General features: G+C 42.7%; 1 protein-coding gene across 1 annotated transcript in view; it reads left to right on the top strand.

Annotated features, from left to right (window-relative positions):
- FAT1 (FAT atypical cadherin 1) overlaps window positions 1–17,442 on the top strand; it is a 148,664-nt gene extending 131,222 nt beyond the window's left edge. Inside the window, exons 24-29 of the mRNA XM_015419675.1 lie at window positions 2,975–3,128; window positions 3,832–3,942; window positions 6,430–7,061; window positions 7,399–7,536; window positions 15,277–15,312; window positions 16,451–17,442. Of these exons, the coding sequence (XP_015275161.1) occupies window positions 2,975–3,128; window positions 3,832–3,942; window positions 6,430–7,061; window positions 7,399–7,536; window positions 15,277–15,312; window positions 16,451–17,076 (1,697 nt within the window). The 3' untranslated portion in view covers window positions 17,077–17,442. The remainder of the gene's footprint in view (window positions 1–2,974; window positions 3,129–3,831; window positions 3,943–6,429; window positions 7,062–7,398; window positions 7,537–15,276; window positions 15,313–16,450) is intronic.
- Window positions 17,443–20,745: the final 3,303 nt, after the last annotated feature.

Genomic DNA, 20,745 nt, shown 5'->3' with positions numbered 1-20,745 from the left:
GGTATTAATGATACTAGGGTGGCCACTTGATTTCACCTAATATTCCATGGGCAGGGTTACAGTCTCCTTGTTTATTTGTCTCCATGCAAACGTGCTCTTAGATGTTGAATTGGTTCCTTTCAATGTAGCTGAAGTGTGTCCCAAGTTTCTGTGGGTTGCATCGCACAGGTGTTCCTTGAAAATAATTGAAAAACTTTGTGTTGTACAAGTGGAAGGAACCTGCTGCTGTCAGAAGCTGTGGAGTTGAGCTCCTGTGGAGTTGAGCTCCAGCATACTTAATCTGCATATTAAACATATTTTCTGCAGATGTTCAGACTGTGTTTCATCATAAAGTCTTTTTATATCACAAATCTGTAGTCCCTTAGTGAGATCTTTCATAAGTGGGTGCTTGTATGGGCATCTCTCAGGCATGAATTTTTGCAAACATTTACAAAGCCTTAAAAGCAGCTAAAGTTACATTAATCTTATATTAGCATATTGTAAGCAGTGTTCCCTCTAAGCTGAGTTAGACTGGGGTAGCTCACAGTTTTTTAGCCTCCAGCTCACACATTTTTGTCTTAGCTCAGGAAGGATGGCTCCAGAGCAAACTAATTTATGCAGTAGCCAGATTGCTCACTCACAACTTTAATGCCAGTGGCTCACAAAGTAGGATTTTTGCTCACAAGACTCCACAGCTTAGAGGGAACTTTGATTGTAAGTAGTAATATAATACATAAATTTCTCCAGTCGGTGACAGAGGGTGGTGCTTGGGGAGAGAGTTCCACTGTGTTACCCTTTGGTATGTGGCATCCTGCCAGGGGCAGTTCTCTCCCCCATGTTATTTAACACCTCTATGTGCCCCCATCACCCAGCTGGTGCGGAGTTTTGGACTGGGTTGCCATCAGTATGCTGATGACACCCAGTTGTATCTGTTGATGGATGGCCAACTGGAGTCTGCCCCAGATATTTTGGCTAAGGGTATGGAGGCCATGGCTGAGTGGTTAACCCAGAGCCGGCTGAAGTGTAATCCAGTGAAGATGAAGGGCCTGGGCCGGGGGAGAGGAGATTGGGGATCCAACTCTCAGCTCTTGACGGGGCACTGCTGACACCAGCACCAACGGTGAAGAGCTTGGGTGTGACTTAGGATGCCTTGCTATCAGTGCAGACCCAAGTCACAAATGTTGCCAGTTCGGCATTTTACCATCTTCGCCAGGTCAGGCAGCTGGCTCCCTACCTCTCCCCCCATGACCTAACCACAGTGATCCATGCAGTGGTCACCTCCAGGTTGGTCTACTGTAACTTGCTTTACTCTGGGCTTCCCTTGAGACTGATCTGGGAGCTTCAGCTAGTCCAAAACATGGTGGTTTGTGTCCTTATGGGGACACTGAGGGCACACATACAACCAGTGCTCCTCCAGCTGCACTGGCTTCCAGTTGAATACCAAATCAGTTTCAAGGTATTGGTTTTAACCATTGAAGCTCTTCACCGTCTGGGACCAACATACCTTTAGGACTGCCTCTCCCGATAAATCCCCCAAAGAGCATTATAGCCCCAGCCTGGTGGAACAGTCTCCTGAGTGAGATCCAGGCCCTGTGGGACTTAAACCAGTTCTGTAGGGCTTGTAAAATGAAGGTGTTCCTTTGGTTGGTTCCAAATTGTATTGGCCTCCCCATTCTCTACGTTGCTTCACCAATACTGGTTCCATCTGGCACTCTGCCTGCCCCCTCCCAGCTTTAGTTACATCTACCTGTACACACATAGGGAGCATGGAAGCAGGTGTATTATCGGTGCCATCGATAGTGGACTACTAGTGTAGTGTAAATTATTGAATTTTAAATTGTTTATATGTTTTTATTGGTTGATATTATATTTTGTGGGCTAGAAGCCTAAGTAGTAATAATAGTAATAATAATATGCATTAAAATCAATGCATAAAGATAAAGAGATCAGTCAATTAGACACTTGCTAAAAAAATTAAGATACATTTTCACAGTTGTCTGGGGAAAAGTGAAGAGTCTGGCCAGCAGGTTTCTACTGGGGTAGTGTTCTCTACAACTGGACTTGCCACTGAAAGAGCCCTTCCTGTTATATCAGATATTTTAAATGCTGTAAACTATCTTTATTTCAGTCCTAAAGGAAAGCAGGGGAGAAATTATTTAAATAAGCAAGATTTGTTCTTTGAAATATGGGAATATGGTAGTTGCTGAAATGGCTACTGTTACTATTAACCGATTTCAGGAATCTGTTTGCTATGTACATCATAGACCGATTTGCAACAGTTTCACTGTTTGCTGCCTTTGACACGGGGTGATTTCCCACAAGTGCTGCTCCGCGCTCACTCCTTCCTTTTGCCCCGATGGTACATGTCAATTTCACACAACCTGCTGCGCGCCCACATTTTGCCCCGCAGCTTCGTGCAATTTTCCCCGCGTCTACTCAGTCCTCAAAAAACAGGATTGAGTAGACGCGGGGAAAATCGCAGGAAGCTGCTAGGCAAAATGCAGCCACGCAGCAGCTTGTGTGAAATTGACACGTACCATCGGGCCAAATAGAAGAGTGAGCGCGGAGCAGCGCTTGTGGGAAATCACCCAAAGATTGGGGGGGGGGATTATATGGTCCCTTTCAAATGCTTCTTGGTCACCCATGAGTGCTTTTGTGCTGTGTTACTGGATAGTATGTTAGCCTTTTGTTAGGGTTAGATTGAAGGAAAACATTGTAGACAGTGTTCCCTCTAAACTGAGTTAGTGTGAGCTGGCTCACAGTTTTTTAGTCTCTGGCTCGCACATTTTTGTCTTAGCTTAGGAAGGATGGCTCCAGATCAAACGAATTTATGCAGCAGCCAAATCGCTCGCTCACAACTTTAATGCCAGTAGCTCACAAAGTAGAATTTTTGCTCACGAGATTTGGCAGCTTAGAGAGAACATTGATTGTAGACCATCCTTTCCAAGCTCTAAAAGATGGGGGATAGTTTTATTTTGTTGTGTTTTCATTGTAGGTTATGATTGCAAGTGTCCAACTTCATTTATGGGCGCGCACTGTGATGTCAGCATCAATCCATGTGCATCCAATCCTTGTCTTTATGGTGGCACCTGCATCCCTGTTAACAATGACTTCATCTGTCAGTGCAGAGGATTGTACACAGGTCAAAGGTATGGCTTCCTCGCTTACCGTTAAGACAGATTTTCATCTACAGGCATCTTTTCCAGTGCATGCTTTGTTTTCAGAATATTTCTTCTGTGACTGTTCTTTTTGGCTCATGCATTTGTTGAGCTGATTAAGATATTAGTTTGTGAAGTGGATGTCAAAACATGGTTTAAGTGTTCACATGACAACATAAAGGGCAATCAACAAATGGAGATAGGTTTGTGTTGGCCAGCACATCTGTCATGTGCAGATACTTCTTAGGGAGTTGGCTGTGTCTACCTACCAAGCGCACTTCTTAGTGTCAAAGCCAGATTTCACCAGACTAATGTGTGGTATGCTCATAATGTCCTCTGCTACTGTGTCAACCCAGGAGCCTGATCCTATGAGTCACTGTGCATGTTTAGAGATACAGGAGACAAGTAGAACTTGATGGTATCCAACGACGTAACTGAAACTAAATGGTACTTATACTATAGATCATAGGTTCCCAAACTTATTTGGCCCACCACCCCCTTTTCAGAAAAAAAAATTACTCAGCACCCCCCTGGAAATCTACCTTCAAAATGTAGACAAAAAGATGCAGTGACAAATTTGCACCCAGGGCTCCTACCGCCCACCTGGATTGTTCCAGTGTCCCTCAGGGGGCAGTATTGCCCACCTTGGGAGCCAGTGCTATAGATCATTAATGAGATTTTTTTTTTTTTCCAGGTGTCAGATCGGTCCGTATTGCAAAGACAACCCATGCAAAAATAGTGGCAAGTGTATTGATAGCTTAGATGGGCCTGTTTGTGAATGTGAAGTGGGTTTTCATGGAGAAAGGTTGGTCATTTTGTACTCAACGTTTTTCAAAAGGTGGATAGAATCGTTTCAGTGGGGTAGCCATTTTAGTCTATTGAAGCACGACCAATCAGATTGTCTGAAGCCGTGACCTGTGAATGGCAAAAGCTCATACTGGACTAAATGCTTGTTTCTGAAGGTAGCCGTGTTGGTCTGCAGTAGAACATCTAGATTTGTGTCCAGTAGCACTTTGGAGACCAACAAGATTTTGGGGGAGGTTGAGCTTTCACGAGTCAACACTCCCTTCATCAGATACCAAGGGAAAGGAGCTTTGACTCTGACCCAAAAATCTTGCTGGTCTCTAAGGTGCTGCTGGATTTGAATGCTGCTGGACTAAATGGTATCAGTCTTTAAGGTGCCACGGGACCTTTTGTTTCGCTAAAATAAGAGAGGTCTGTGAGGAGGAGAGGCTGGTGTGGAATTCAACCTCTCCTTTCAAAAAGTATGTGTCGTTTCTGTAGTGCCTCTTTGATGAACAGATCAATTAAGGCTTTGCTGTTTGAAATGCGTCACAGATGTTTGTGGGTTATCCCAAGCTATTTCACCAGATTATGCCAGCCTTCATTGCATGATACCAAACTATTAAATCATCTATCATATTGTTATAATGGAATATACGGTAGTATATTTATTTGTTGTCTTTACTGTTTTTGCAACCGGAGTCATAACCACAAGGAACACAGTAGAAAGCAGGGGGTGGGGTGTTCTGTTTTAAGGACTTGCTTTCATTTTTCAACATTTGTAGTTATTTTACACTCCAGAAAGAAGCACATAGACTCACTGGAATATAAGCCTTTCATTTAAGTAGCGTTTTGAAACAGGAACTAACAGGGTAGCTTTGAAGTGACAAGTGTTCAACTGAGCAACATTTCAGCAGATAATTTGAAATAACCATTCACGGGAGGGGGTTTTTCTCCCATTTATTTGTTTTTCTTTTGCTTTTCCACCAATTCGTTTCTCCCCCCCCCCCTAGTTTTATTATTGGCTTCTCAAAAAAGAAGCCTTCTCAAGAAGCAGGAAGCCAGCTTCTTGAATTCTAAAGGCTTGGGAATGTTCTGAATGTCTGAGCCACTGCTGTCCAGAGTCGAGTGTTTTGCCAGCCAGCAGTGTCTGCACTCAGTGTGAAGTGTTACCTCCCCTATTCCTTCATGGCTTGCAGCCAGCTCCCCTCAGCTGCTGTGGAAAGCGAAGAGCCACCAGGAAAAAATACCTCATAACTAGTCGTGGGAAAGATTTGACGCTGTTTGTACTTCAGTGGTTCTCAAACTTTATGAAATTTCTTCTGTGACTGTTCTTTTTGGCTCATGCATTTGTTGAGCTGATTAAGATATTAGTTTGTGAAGTGGATGTCAAAACATGGTTTAAGTGTTCACATGACAACATAAAGGGCAATCAACAAATGGAGATAGGTTTGTGTTGGCCAGCACATCTGTCATGTGCAGATACTTCTTAGGGAGTTGGCTGTGTCTACCTACCAAGCGCACTTCTTAAATTTATTTTAGGGGCTCATGTGCAAAGTAGCCATGTTACTTTCCCTCCCCAATATAAAACACGGGTATCTCAGGTCAGTAGAAACTGGACAAGCTTATATTTAGTTATTCACGGTTAGTGTTTTTAATTATATACCATTAAGTGACCACCTGTCTGTCATGGCTGTTTTGTACTTTGTGCAGAGGTAAACCTACATTCACCATCAAGCCTGCCAGAGTATCTTCTTTTGGCTCACTCTGTTCTTCCTCGTGACTTTGTGACCCACCTGCAAGAGACTCATGACCTGCAACTGAATCCCAGCCTTTATTTGCTGTCTGTAGAAATAGGAATAGCAATGATTTGCTTTATATGGATTATGCGAAGAAAAGAGGGATCATCCCTTAACAGAGCACAGTCCACTCAGATACGACAGATACGACAATCCAGATTACAGGCAAAAATGCCTCATCCTGTATTTACCATGGGCAAATTATGGGTTGGAAACAACCAGCGTTTCCTTTGGCAAAAAACAGATGGTGTGGTTCCCTTTGACCACTGAAAACACCATACTAACAATGTTCCCTCTAAGTCTTGTGAGCAAAAATTCTACTTTGTGAGCTACTGGCATTAAAGTTGTGAGTGAGCAATTTGGCTGCTGCATAAATTAGTTTGCTCTGGAGCCCTCCTTCCTGAGCTAAGACAAAAATGTGTGAGCTGGAAGCTAAAAAACTGTGAGCTAGCTAACACCAACTCAGCTTAGAGGGAACACTGCTAAGGATCATGGGTACTCCATGGACAAAATCCACATGGGATGGGGGCTGTCGTAGGGAGGGGAATTGAGCGAGATTGAAAGGAAATGCTGGCTGGATCCAACGATATTTGCAGTCTTGTTACAATATTCCGCCATTCTTTGTATTTGTCAGAGCTCATTTGTAAATGTAAAATATTAATAAGATGCCATCAATAGTCACTATACCACTGATTTTCTGTTTACTCCAGGTGTCAGGCTGATGTTGATGAATGCATAGAAAGCCCCTGCCAGAATGGTGCCCTCTGTGAGAACACCCACGGTGCATATCACTGTAATTGTAGCCATGGATTTGGAGGAAAACATTGCGCTGACATCCTTAATAAATACGTTTCAACCTCTTGGAACATTGGTTTGGCAGAAGTCATTGGAATTATCGTTTTCATAGTGGGAGTCTTCATCCTGGTTGGGCTTTTTGTTGTCTGTCGCCAAGTAATCAGGAGAAGAAAGAAGAAAAACCAGCCAGAACCTGAAGACAAACACCTGGGAACAACAACACCTTTCTTGCAAAGGCCGTACTTTGATTCAAAACTGAATAAGAACATTTATTCTGACATTCCACCCCAGGTGCCTGTTCGTCCCATTTCATATACTCCAAGCATTCCAAGTGATTCAAGGAACAATCTGGACAGGAACTCTTTTGAGGGATCCACCATTCCAGAGCACCCAGAGTTCAGTACTTTTAATCCAGATACTGTACATGGCCATAGGAAAGCAGTGGCTGTCTGTAGCGTGGCCCCTAATTTGCCGCCGCCGCCGCCATCTAACTCTCCATCAGACAGTGACTCCATACAGAAGCCCAGCTGGGACTTTGACTATGACAGTAAGCCGATCTCTTCCTTTTTTTGGATTCAGTGTACTTTGACAGAGATGTTGGCTTTGAAGTGGGTAATGAAGATGGCAAGATGCAAATTAAGTGCCATCAACAGTCATTTACACTTTCAGCCAAACATCAAATAGCATGAGATTTCTTTTGCCTGGTGACAACTCAGAAATAATTTGACTGGTTCAACTAACACTGTAATCATAGTAAGAGTTAGAATTCTTCCACTGAAGTCAATGTAATCTTATGAAGCTTCCGTTATAGTGTTAAGGGGAAATTTTTACTTCCAAGTTATCACCTTCATTTTTTTAACTTGTGGTTCCTTTCCTTCTTATAGCTAAAGTGGTAGATCTTGATTCCTGCCTTTCAAAGAAGCCCTTGGAAGAAAAGGTCTCTCAGCCTTACAGCACTAGAGAAAGCATGTCTGAAGTTCAGTCTCTTAGCTCTTTCCAGTCCGAATCATGTGATGACAATGGTAGGTAAACACAGGGCACCCTTTAGTATTGCGCCGTGCCCCCGCCTGCGTGCCTCGTGTTGACATTTCGAATATCAATTGACATTTCTATGCAAATGTAAAGTACAGTTTGCAGATCTCATGGGCTGGCTCTGTACCAGCATATAAACCAGTTATTGTTAATGTTTAACATTTCATGTGAAGTTAATTGCATTCCGAATATATAGATATAGACAGAGGTCATTTCGGGGGGGATCGCAGTTCCCCCTGGTGAGGTACGGGGGGTGGGGCACATGACAAAGCCCCGCCCCCTGCTTCCGGCCGCCCCGCTTCCAGCCCTCATTCAGCCAGGAGGAGGAAGGATGCAGGTCCACCGCCGGGACCCTCATGGGGCTCGGCAGGGGAGCTGCAAGGCCGGCAGCAGCCGGGACCGTTGGGGGCGGGGTGTGTGGCCTTATGACACACTTCTGGTGATGTCAGGGGGTGTGGCATATGCTAATGAGTTATGCTAATGAGTCCCCCTAGCTCTTTTTCTACGAAACGACCCCTGGATATAGATATGTAGATATCTTTGTAAAATATTTGTAATCGGGTTATAAATATTAGGGGTTCGTCATGAAGTAAGGTTTGAAAATGTCTAAAACTGGATTACAGCTTCACTTGTTTCCTTTTCTTCCCTTACTGCTGCCTCAGCTCCCATATGGATCAGAGCAGTACTGAGTGAAAGCAGAGTATGAGGGGGCTTGCTTGTAAGTCTGACTATATCAGTAATGAAGGAAGTTGGTCTAACGGGACTTGCCCAGTCACTGAGCCACTATCTGCCTTATGCCATGATGGGCAGATCTGTGTTGGAACTCTGTGCATGAAGAACCTTGCAGAATAAGGTTTCTGATTCTGTAAATTGCAATCCGTAAGAGGGAAACAAATTCTGATCAGGCCTTAACTCATCAAAAACACTCAAGTGAAGTTGCTTTCTCTCTGTTCATTCACTTGATTCTGTTGGAGTTCTATTTAAATTAGTGTAGAACCGTCTTTTAAATATATTTTTCTGCTTTTATTTATGATGTTTTCCAGAGGGCTAAAATTCAGGAAAATAATTGGCCACAATTTCCAAATGCATAGTAATCTATTCATATTCAGCCAGGGTGTCCTGTCCACTAATTTCAGTGCACTGACTTCTTTATGGCTTCAACTTAAACTTCCTTTTATTACTTAATAAAAAGTAAATTTTACAATTACCAGCACTTTAAATGAAGTTGTGTGTGTGCGTGTACGTGTGTTAGTGGTTTTATCATTCATGGCAGGGGCACCACAATAGAAGTAGCATTCCCAACCATTCTTACCTTTATTGTTGTAGTAACATACATATATATATATATATCATCGTTTTCACTGTGGCCAGTTCCAGGTTTCCAGAAAACTTATTTTGATGTCTTGTGGTAAGAAAGGAATGCAAATGGTAAATGTCAAAATTGATGGTTATGGTAGAAAGTGTTCAGCTATAAACATGTAGGGGCAGATCCAGTGGAAAATTTCCAGGGGGTGTCATTGATCCTTCCCTCATGCAGCAGATCCCTAACTCCCACCTCCTGCTGGCAGGTGCATAGCTATGGTGGGGAAGTATTTGTGATTTCCTGCATTGTGCAGGGGGTTGGACTAGATACCCTGGAGGTCCCTTCCAAGTCTATGATTCTGTGATTTCAGGGCGACGCCCCCTCATTAGTGAGCACTGCCCCATTTGTAGCTCCGCCTCATCGAGCACATCATAAGTGATGTCACACCCCCTCGGTGAACCCCCAACCTACACATTTTTGGCTACACCCCTGCCTGCTGGTCACCTGAGCCCCCAGAGGAGTATTTCTGGGGTGCCTTGGCTGCAGCAGAAGAGGGAAAGCAAAAAAGTCCCACACTGCTAATGGAAATTCCCTCCATCAGTGGAGGTTTTTCACAGGATCCAATCAAATGTAGCTTATTGGTTCTTACTAGAGAACTGCAGGAGACAATTTGGCTGATTATTCCAAATAATTCCCCTGCTTTTGTTTCTCCTGGCTCTCCAGCTGCATTACCTGTCTGCTCACTTTCCTATCTCTCACTTTTCTGTACTAATAAACAGCATTTCCTATCACTGGGCTGTGCATGAAATTTTATTTGCTTTGTCTTTAGCCTACCCTTCCTTCAACTTTTCATATTATCTCCCTGTTTTGTCCCTTGGTTCCCCTGCTTCCGCTTCCCACAAACCTGCTTCTCAGCTTTCTTCTCATGCCTATTATCTTCCTTCTTTTGGCTAGTTTGTTCTGTAACATCTTTACCTAAGCTATTTACATGTTCCATCCATTCTGCCAACAGATCTCCTGGTCTCTGGTGAGACCTTTCCCAGCCAAATGGGGCCTCATAGAAGCTGCATTTTTGTCAGCATTCTTTGGGTTAATCTTTTCAGAAATTAGAATGTTTGTGAACATTCCATGCATTCCAGCAGCTAAGCCCATGACTGAGAGGAGTAGGTCCTTAGGCAAACAGGTGATAGACAGCAGCTGCTTTTTGGAGTCATGGGTTTCATAAAACTTTCTGTTTTCAGATTCAGGACATCTGGACTTAACATATTTTAATTTACCACCTGCAGTCCTTTAAAATTCATTTATTTTATCAATAGACCTAAAAATAATCAGTGCAGCTTTTCATTGAGAGTGGATTCACACTTCACTTTATATCGTAAAAATTAAAATGTATGTACAGTGTCTCAGCTGTGAATAGTGAATGCCCAGCTGAAATATCGTGGCCCATGGCATCCCCCCCCCTTTTGTTGACCCCATTAGGATATGCAATAGGGAGTAAGTATTGTAGTCATTATGTATCCTGTGAGATGTGCATTTTTGCCTAAACTGTTTTAACTGTTGACTTTTACTGCACTTGTGCCTTAATTGTTTTAACTTCTTGTATTTTTATCGCACTTTTGTGCCTGTGTAAGCCGCCCTGAGCCCGCGTGCGGGGAGGGCGGGGTATAAATGAAAATAAATAAAATAAATAAATGCTTTATAATATTCAGAGAAGCAGTAATCAGAAAAGGATTAGCTCCCATCTTCTGTGTATCTTTAAGAGAAAAGCAACCATTGAAATACATGTGTGTCATTCCCAACTGAAACATTATGCATGTGTTTCGCATTCAAGAATCCATTCCCAGGCCTCAGAAGTACAGTAGGAAGAAGCCTTTGTTGTTGATCAGCTCTGTATGTATGTTCATCTTTGCAGTCCCAGTGACATTTGGAAATTATCCCTGTAGAACTACATATTTGTAGGTGTTTTTGAGGTCTACAGTCAGCAGAGGGACAGAGATTTTGAATATTTCTATGCAGTCAAAACAGTATCACTGATGCCAGTCTAGTTACCACTGCTAATAAAAGGACAGGGCCATAAAGAAGGGTAGCAATTCAACTGTGTAAGATACTACTCTGTATATAATAGTTAGCGGGGGGGTTTAAGCAATATTATTTTTGTTTGCTTGATTTTTATGTGCTATTTGGAACTGCTGCTAATCATAGGTTTCTGTTTTTTTAATTTGCTCCTCCCATATTTTTACAAGCTTCCCTAGTGACTGTAATACACCTTGTCAATGCAGTTGTTGACTCGGTGGGAAAAGAAGGTATATATTACATATGTTTTTACTCTTATTTATTTCCTTGACAGAACATTGCATGCATTTGTCTTTTGGTAATAAAGAAATATAAATTAGAGGTAACGTAAGAATGTTTGCCTTGTTACTAGAAGGGTGACAGATGAATAGCATGCTTCTTAAATTCACAAACACAAACAAATATAAAAGTCAAATATATTTCCATCTGGCTTGATTTCCCAAGATTTCCTGTACATGCATATGTGTGACCAAAGTCTAACATTCAGGTTAATAACTAGCATTGAGCACAGGTCCCTGGCAGCATGCCTGGCACAGATTCCATTGAAATGAATGAGCCTTATTGCTCAAGAGTAATAACTAGCATTGAGCACAGGTCCCTGGTAGCATGCCTTGCACAGATTCCATTGAAATGAGTATTGTTGCTTAAGACCACAGCTTGTTCCCTTGTGGAACCCACGTTCATGTTATTGAGCTTCACACACCAGAGGGTCATGAGGGGGTTTTCTTACTCCATATTAGATCCGGTTGTACATTGGTTGGCTTTGTGTAAGCCGTCCTGTCTCAGCCTCAGTTTCACCATATATGAAGAGATCTGCTTCAAAGCTCCAGATCACAACAGACACCCTGGGGACACACGGGAGCTGTCATCCAACTCCCCAAAGGACTCATCTGGTAGCCCAAAAAAATGCTACAAAGATGAACCTGCAGAGAGGATACCTTATTTGTCTGAGATGGCGCATAGATGTGTCATAGGATGCATATCCATTAAGTGGCATTTCTTCTGTGTAATGGAGTCACCGGCTCTCAGCATTGCTATGAGTGTCTTAACACCGCAATCCTAAGTAGAACTAAATTGGTGGGCTTAGTAACTGTTTAGAACTGCACTCTAAAAGGAAGCTAATTAAAAAGAAAACACTGATCATTCAAAATGTAAGGCAGATTTAGTCCTCCTCCAGAGGGTCTCCTAATACCACCCTCTCAAAAGTTGCACAATATCTTTTCATCCTGCTTATGGACTGCAGAAGCTGCTTCATCCATCCAGTTTGAAACAACCTCCTTGGATCCGCTTCTGGGTGTTACATTCTTGGAACATCTGTCTGTATTAGTGGGTGGAAACAGATAGCTGCTGACTCTGGGGTAGCTCCTTAGTTTAACAATTTAACAGTCATCTTAGCCTTTTGGACAGCCCAGCCCTCCTCATTTCCCTGGGTATTTCAAGTGATTGTGAGTGGGTGGTAGTGCAAGCAGTATAGGGCAGCAGACTCTAATCTGTAGAACCCACTCCTCCTTTTGAAGCCTGCCGGGTGACCTTGGGCCAGTCACGGTTCTCTCAGAAGTCTCTCAGCCCTACCTGCCTCACAAGTTGAGTGTTGCGGGGAAAGGAAGGGAAGATGATTTTAAGCTGCTTTGAGACTCCTTATGTTAGGTAGAGTGAACATGCCTTAAGCAGCCACGTACCAGCCCTGACCTGGGTTGCCCAGGCTAGCCCAATCCTGTCAGATCTCGGAAGCTAAGCAGGGTCAACCCTGGCTAGTATTTGGATGGGCGACCTCCAAGAAATACCAGGGTCATGGTGCAGAGGCAGGCAATGGCAAACCACCTCTGAAACGTCTCTTGCCTTAAAAAAAACAAGTCTAGCTTGCTACCTAGTGGTGCATAATGCTAAAGAGCAAGAACTTGTGGCTGCCAGGCAAGCTTAGGATCTACTGGCTATTCTACACCCAAATTATTTATTTATTTTGTTGAGCTTCTAGCCCATCTTCCCCCGCACATCAGGCTCAGGGCGGGTTAGAACAGTCTTAAAAACATACAAAATTTAAAATAGAATATAGCCATAAAACAGTTGCAAACAGTATTACTGTATAAAAACCTTAAGAGGCACCACAAGACAGTGTGCTGAATTGGACGAAGTTCCCATTGCTGTATAGCTACAGATCTGAATAATGCAAGGGAAGCAGGTGAGCAAACCAGTTATGGAATGAAATGCTGCTAGACAGAGCTAAGCTGAACAGAGCAGAGCAAAGCATGGGAGCTATTGTTTGTCACTGCCTCAACCATAGGCCTGGTGGAACATCTCCGTTTTACAGGCCCTGCGGAACTGCCTTAGATCCCGCAGGGCCCGGATCTCGCTAGGGAGAGTGTTCCACCGGGCTGCTAAAAGCTAGGTGGACATCTTTGGGACCCGGAAGAGCAGAAGCACCTTCGGGGGGCTGTATAAACACGCAATGTATAATAATGATGATGATGCCACAAGCAGTTTCTCTCTAAAAAAAAAGTTGTCTCAACTGCTCTCGGGGAAAAGTTCATTATTCCACCAGAATAATCTGAATAAGGCTAGAATAAAAACTTTGCATTGTGAACCCGATTATTGCCTATCAAGATTTATGGCTGTAGTGTTACTTCACTCCGTCTGGTATGTCAAGAAAGGAACAATGAAAATATTGGCCTTCCATGTATGTACACTTTGTATACAGCAGAGCACAGGAGTGAATTCATACTCTGTCCTTTCTGCACTTGGCTCTCATCCCTGGTTTTATCAGAGTTGAAGTCGCAACACAATATTTTGCGTTTATCCCTGGTTATAACAGCATCTGTTTATCCTGGGACAAGTGTGGGGCGAGACCGGGGTGTCCTCAATGTAATGTGGAAACAAAAAAAATACCCCGAGATAATTACAGGGGTGAACTTGAGTATAGCATAGAATGTAAGTTTGGGGACAGGGTTGAACCAGGATCTAGTGCGGAATCACCCATAATCTATCAAGTTAGGGGTGGCTGTTGGGGTTCCCCCCCCAAGATGCTATAAAGGGAGGAAAAGTTGCATGGTATAGACCGATCTCATTACATTTCAGAAGCTAAGCAGGGTCAGTACTTGGAAGGGAGGCCACCAAGGAAGACTCTGCAGAGGAAGGCGATGGCAAACCTCCTCTCTTGCCTTGAAAGCCCCTTGCTTGGGTCGCCATAAGTCAGCAGCAGCTTGACAGCATTTTACACACATGCACATAAGCTGATAGAAATTCATCAAATACTCTACCTTTGAAACATACTTGAAATGAGACCAAGATCCCAGATGAAAAGAGAGCTGGTGTCCTAAAAGCAAACCTTCTAACACAGTTGTCGGAACAACACAATTCCAGCACAACACATGAGGGAAGGATTAATTTCATTTTACCCAATAATAGTGGCTTGGCTCCTGTGTAGAATTTCTTTGGGTGCAAAGGAAACATCACTGATTCCTTGGTACCACAGGAGACAAATTTCCTCCCAAGCTATTACTGGGTGGTATCCCACACCCCCAATAGCAGCATAGGGGGCATTTGGGGCTGCCACAGAAGGGGGAATCAATACCTGTAAAGACAGCTGTTGTTGTCAATGCATTTATGCTTTGAAAAGCCATCTTGAATGCTATCAAGAGATCTGTGTGTACTCCTATAGTAAAGCAATCATAGACCTGCAACAGATAAGCAGTCTTCAAAACATAATATTTCTTTAATCCACATTGCTTTAAGATTTTGCTTTTTTAAAAAAAAAAGCAACAGACAGGTAATTCCAGGATTTGCCACAGTGCTCCAAAATAAACATATGCACCAAACCATGCTGGATCACAAACCATTTCTAAAAGCATGTTTTCTTCCGTCCATAGCATTTGGACCATGTTGTGTCCATAGATGTTTTGTGGGCTCTGTCATTTTCCAAGAGTTACATTCTAGCAGGACCCAAAGAACCACACAATTAATTTCATGGAAATGAGGGGGGGGGTTTCATGTAGACCTCCCCCGCTTTTAAGACAAAGGGGCTGTCAAAAGCAGTTTGAAAATACAGCATACGTAGGGCTGTTGTTCAAAGAAAAAAGTAAAAAGTCTTAGTGGACATTCCCAAGCCCTTAATCCAATCAGCTGGGAAATAAAATATTCTCCTTTCCTCTGTATATTTCTCACTGAATTTGGTTGCACCAGTGTAAATTCAAACCAGTTTCTCCCAGTTGAAAGCGGAGAAAGCAGGGGCATATTTGTGTGTCCGTCATTGCTGCTGTCTCAGTTATTACTGTTTCTAGGCTTTTACATTGGTTTGGAATGGTTTGGATTCCTAACTATGCATCTTTTCTTCCCTTTTTCTTCACTTTGCCACCAAAAGAATCTTTTGCTGTTCCTGACCTGAGCAATTCAAGAGGTGACTTCTGCATGCAGTTGTTCATTGATGCTCACTTAAATGTCTGTTAATATTTGCCCTCCACACTAACTTGCCCTCACTTGTTTGTTCCTTGTGTGGTATATGCAGTGATTTCAGCCTGTTCACTAGACACCCCCCCCCCTTATTTCAGTCCGTTTGCAGTAATTAAGAAGCTTGTAATGTGGTGATTTTTTATCCATGAAACTAGTGTTTGTTCTTTTTATCCTCAGTGCAACAATTGTATACCGGGTTCAACAATACAACATAATTCTGCTATTTGTGCATGAGTAGCTTAATGTTGTGAGAGTTGTTTCTCACTTTTGAATGCTGAAATGGTTTTTACTAATGGTCCTTTTTAATCACAAAATGTTCAATTGTCCTTTTTTTGCAGGATTGTGTTATAAAATTTAACAGTTGAGCTGAGGGGTAGTAATTAAATACATTAGTGACTTTTATAGTAAATTGGTAAATGTGCTGGGTACCTTACCAGTTGGAGTACTATATATTTACTAGTTCCAATCCAGGGGAAATTAGTTGTTCCTTAGTCCCATTAAAATCAATGGGACCAAGTTAATCGTGTAGATATTGAGTGCCATTCATGTCGATGGAGTAAGGCTGTTGTACCTTTTTGAACTCCGAGGGGCTTGCTTCCAAGTACGCATGGGATTGATTTGGATGGATATGTGGAGCATTAGGAAAAGAAAGGTTATAAGTGGCTACGGTCAGGTAAAAGGGCAAGCCGTGTCAGTGATACTAGTCATCAGCCACCAGCCCTTTAGGGTGACACAGGAGAGACTCTTAGAGATATTTCTTCCATGGAAAGAATGGTTTTCTGCCACCCCATTCTTTAGGTGAACTGCAGCTTCTCTCACTTTAGAGTGAGGTATGTTGAAAATATAGCTATCCCAGGTGTGGCTGGTGGAATGAATTCTCTACTGCATGGCACGCCGAACTTGCGGTTGTAACACTGAATGTCTTTGTTAACCTCGGGGACAAGATCGGATATCCCCTGATCCCTGGTCATTATGTTGTTCCTGGCCTCTGTGTAGTGTTGTTGTTTTCAATATTGAGAATGTGTCGACAATAAGATATTGAAACTTGTTTTCTTCATTTTTTCTTTTTTATCTTCACTCTGCAGCGTATCACTGGGATACCTCCGACTGGATGCCAAGTGTCCAACTTCCTGGCATACAGGAGTATCCAACTTACGAGGTGGTGGAAGAGCCGGCACCCCTCTACACAGATCCAAACTCCATTGATGCAGACTACTACCCTGGAGGCTACGACATCGAAAGTGACTTTCCACCTCCGCCGGACGACTTCCCAGCGCCTGATGACCTCCCACCGCTACCACCGGAGTACAGTGATCAGTTTGACTCAATGCAGCAACCCAGGGACATGTCTGCTGTAGGTAGCTTGGAGTCCTCTACGAGGAGCAGGCAGAGGTTCAATCTCAACCAGTACCTGCCCCATCACTATCCTTCAGACCGGTTGGAACCTCAGAACACAACCAATGGAGTCTCCAGTAGTTACAGAGAACCCTATGCCCCATACACTGTAGGGTACAATAGAGACTTTGAAGCACTCCCCCTAGACAACATGTCCATGTCTGTGTATGCTTCCACGGCTTCATGCTCTGATGTGTCAGCATGCTGTGAAATGGAGTCTGAGGTGATGATGAGTGACTATGAGAGTGGGGATGATGGACATTTTGAAGATGTGGTCATTCCTCCACTCGAGCCTCAGCAACACACAGAAGTCTGACAACCTTCCTCAACAAAAAGTGCCTGGATGTTAATGAACTTTAAAAAAAAAAAAAAAAAGGATTCTAGAGCAATCTTGGAGAGCTTATTTTTTTTCCCCTTCTTCGCGGCAATGCTCGAGCGCTTCTGTTTCAGTGAGCTAAGACTGGCATGGCTGCACTGGATCATGCAGCTCATTTCAGAGTATTAACCAATTTTTCCCATTTCTCGACCACCTGAAAATTTAACCAATTACAGGTCTCCCATTGGCTGTGCCATTCCTGAAATTGTGTGTGTGTTTTCTTTTTTGTACTTACATTGTCTATGTTAAAGAAATGAAGCAAAACACGTACCACTTCCTCATTTTAGCATGATAAATGTATTTATATAGTTCCAAAAAAATCATTTTTTCTTATCTCTTTTTGTAAATGTTATGTACAGTTTTGATTTCAATAGTTTTAACTAGATTTTGTAGATACTTTGCAGATTTGTTTTCCACTGTTTCTATCAGTGTTTAGTGTGCCATTAAACCAAGCACACCTTGGGTTTTATTACATTCAGGAATTCACTGTATTTTAATTTGTATGATCACACAGACATTTGACATTTCATTTATAGATTTCAGTGTAATCATTTCTAAGTGTACATAATTTCCAGTTGTAAAAGGTATCTGATAATTTCCTGGGCAAAAAATACATGGCAGTGTCTTACATAGCTTTCTGTACTTGGAACAATATACACTTTTCCTTAACCGAAAAGTAATTTGGGGGCCCACTCACATACCTGTTTAGAACCAAAACCACCTTGGCACAGTTTTTATAGTGTCTGTATATTTGTGATGCAACGGTCTTGTAAAGGTTTTTACTGAAATCTATCATTAGCCAGTCTTTCTTACTGACAATAAATTATTAATAAAATACTTCAGCTTTGTTTATTGCATTCTATCTCATATCACCCAGGTTTAACATCATGGAAATATTGTTTAGTATACATGCTATGTGTGTCCACCAGGTGGCATTATAAGCCTAACTTAACTGTTTAAAAAGAAACTCCATAGGAGGAAAAAAATCAGTGGAGCCAAATTTAATGAGAGTGGCATTTCAGATTTTTTTTGAAAAAGCACTGACCACTAGAGTGAATTGCTTCATTTTCTTGTTGGGACATAATTGGGGTTTAGGAAATTGTAATGATTCCTTTTTATCAGTCTTCTACAACTTCATATTCCAGATAATCCACACCCTTAATGAGGTCAATTGTTAATGAGGTCAAATGAGGTACAGTTTTATTACCTCTGCCTTCCACACATAGCTTTTTTTTGGGGGGGAGCGGTAAACTGATAGTTTCGGGGGTCATTTTTTAAAAACCCCAGTGGCTTTGAGAGGGAAACTAAAATTGGCTTATAGGATGAAAATAACAAAATTATATTTTCCGTCTGGTGTCTGCTGCTGTTCTATTCCAGTACTGCCAAGGGGAATAACTAAGTATAGATTCTCCACCCCCCCTCCCCCCGCTTTGGAGCCGGTGTTAAGGAAAGTCCCATTTAAAAAAAAAAATGAGTTATTTTGGGGTCTGTTCAGCCTCCAACCTGATTAATAAATTCCTTTTTTTTTTCTAAAGCTAAGCATTTTTCTGTTATCCCCTGGAGGGAATAAGAGCAAGAACACTAACATGATCCTAAGCACAGTTATGACACATTAACTTGGAAGTGTAAGCAGGCAGACCCCACCCCCCCTTCTTTACTTTTTACTTTTTTCCCACCATAGAGAACAATAGAGGGGATAGGGGCAACCTGTTTGGGGGCCCATAGAATTGGACCCCCTGGTCCAATGTTCTTCAAACTTGGTTGGTATCTTGGGGAGAGGCTCCAGCAGCTACCCTGCGAGTTTGGAGCCTCTTCCTCAAGCCCCTTCCCCTCCAGCCCCCAGAATATACCCTATGTTTTCACCATTGACTTCAATGGCCCGTAGGATATAATGGGGCTGAAATTGACAGACTCAGCTGGTACTGACGAAACTGACATCCGGGAGTCTTACTGCCAGCCGAAATTGATTCTGCCCAATTCGGCCGAATCCGAATGGGCCGGATTTTTTATTTTTTGCACACCCCTAGTTGACAGGATTAGCAATCCAGGTGGAATGGTGTTAGTTCTGGGGTGAGGCAGGCCCAATGTTCGGTGTATGCATATGTCAGGGCGGAGGGAGAGGCTGCAGCTGGATCAGACCAAGATCTCACACCATCCAGGGTCGCTGCCTGGGCATAATTAGGAGGCCTGCCTGTCTAGGATCCATCTTGTTTATACTTAGTTCAAATCTGCCTGCCCTATGAACTCCTGAGGTTCTGTAAAATAGGGGTGTTCTCCTCCATACTGCCTCTCATTAAAGAAGGGGGGGGTCTGCCTGCTTACACTTCCAAGTTAATGTGTCATAACTGTGCTTAGGATCATGTTAGTGTCCTTGCTCTTATTCCCTCCAGGGGATAACAGAAAAATGCTTTGCCCTAGAAAAAACAAAAAATTGAATTTATTAATCAGGTTGGAGGCTGAACAAACCCCAAAATAACTCATTTTTGTAAATGAGTTATTGACTTCAATGGCCCATAGGATATAACGGGGCAGAATTCGGCGGCAAGCCGATTCAGATCAGAGAATCTGAATTGGCCTGCAGCAGCCCGAAAGGGGTCCGAATGGGCCATTTTCGGGGGTGCATTTGGTTCAGACGAACCGAATGCACATCCCTACTGTCAACCTCCCCTCCTCTTTTCCTACCCACATTTCCTTCATAATAGTAGCTTCCATCTTACACACCTAAACAGCAGGAGGTTCACCAAACACCATTTTTTCTTTTTGATTTGTTTAATTAGAAATCCATTAGCCTTCAGAATCACCCAAGGAAGTAATTGGAGTCCCAGCCCGAACCTTATTTTACATCCAGAACTCCTCCCAAGACATCTCCTGGGAACCCCATTCAGCATTCCCAAATTCATTGTTTTACCTTTTAGGTAATCTCATAGATTGTTTGCTTTCAAGGGGCAGGCACATTAGCATGCCCTCGAGTCCCATTTTTGCTATAAATAGGCAGCCACAACTCCAGTGCTGTGCATCTTGTCTTAGGTGCTTACAGACTTGCACCTCCAAACTTGGGGTCACTTTCCTTCTTCACAGTCTCTGCTCCATGGACTCCTGATCTGGATAGGTTAGGTATGCTTCTGAATCCCTGCCTTCATTCCCTATCCCACCTATTTTCTCTCATCTTGTGTGTTTGCTTTCAGTCTGCATTTATTGCTGTATGTGTGCTATTTGATTATTTCCTCTTTCAACAAAACACCCTTTCTGGTTAAGCAACAGTCTGGGTCTTTCCTGAGGGTTCTTTCAAGGAAAAAATCCTGGTATACATAGGTAGTAGATCCTAGCTAATTACCCCATCTCTCGCTAGCTCTGCTGCCTTGCTAATTCCCCCATCAACTGAAGGCAGCATTTTTATTTAAAAACTGGGGTAACAGAAAGGTACAACTTGGTTTAGGATTGCACTGTAAAGCAGTGGTCACCAGGATTTACTAACCCAGTGCCCCAATACCTGTCTCAGAGGTAAACCATGCATGCACCATACAACATTCACTTGCATGCACAATTCCAGCTACAGATTTAATTTTTTAAATTTTTTTAGCCCCCCGGAAGGGATTTTTATTGCACTTT

This window comes from Gekko japonicus, unplaced genomic scaffold (assembly GCF_001447785.1).
Source record: "Gekko japonicus isolate JY-2015 unplaced genomic scaffold, Gekko_japonicus_V1.1 scaffold1422, whole genome shotgun sequence".
NCBI lineage: Eukaryota > Metazoa > Chordata > Lepidosauria > Squamata > Gekkonidae > Gekko > Gekko japonicus.
The sequence above is the reverse complement of the archived record's forward strand: the minus strand, read 5'-3'. Positions and strand labels throughout refer to the sequence as shown.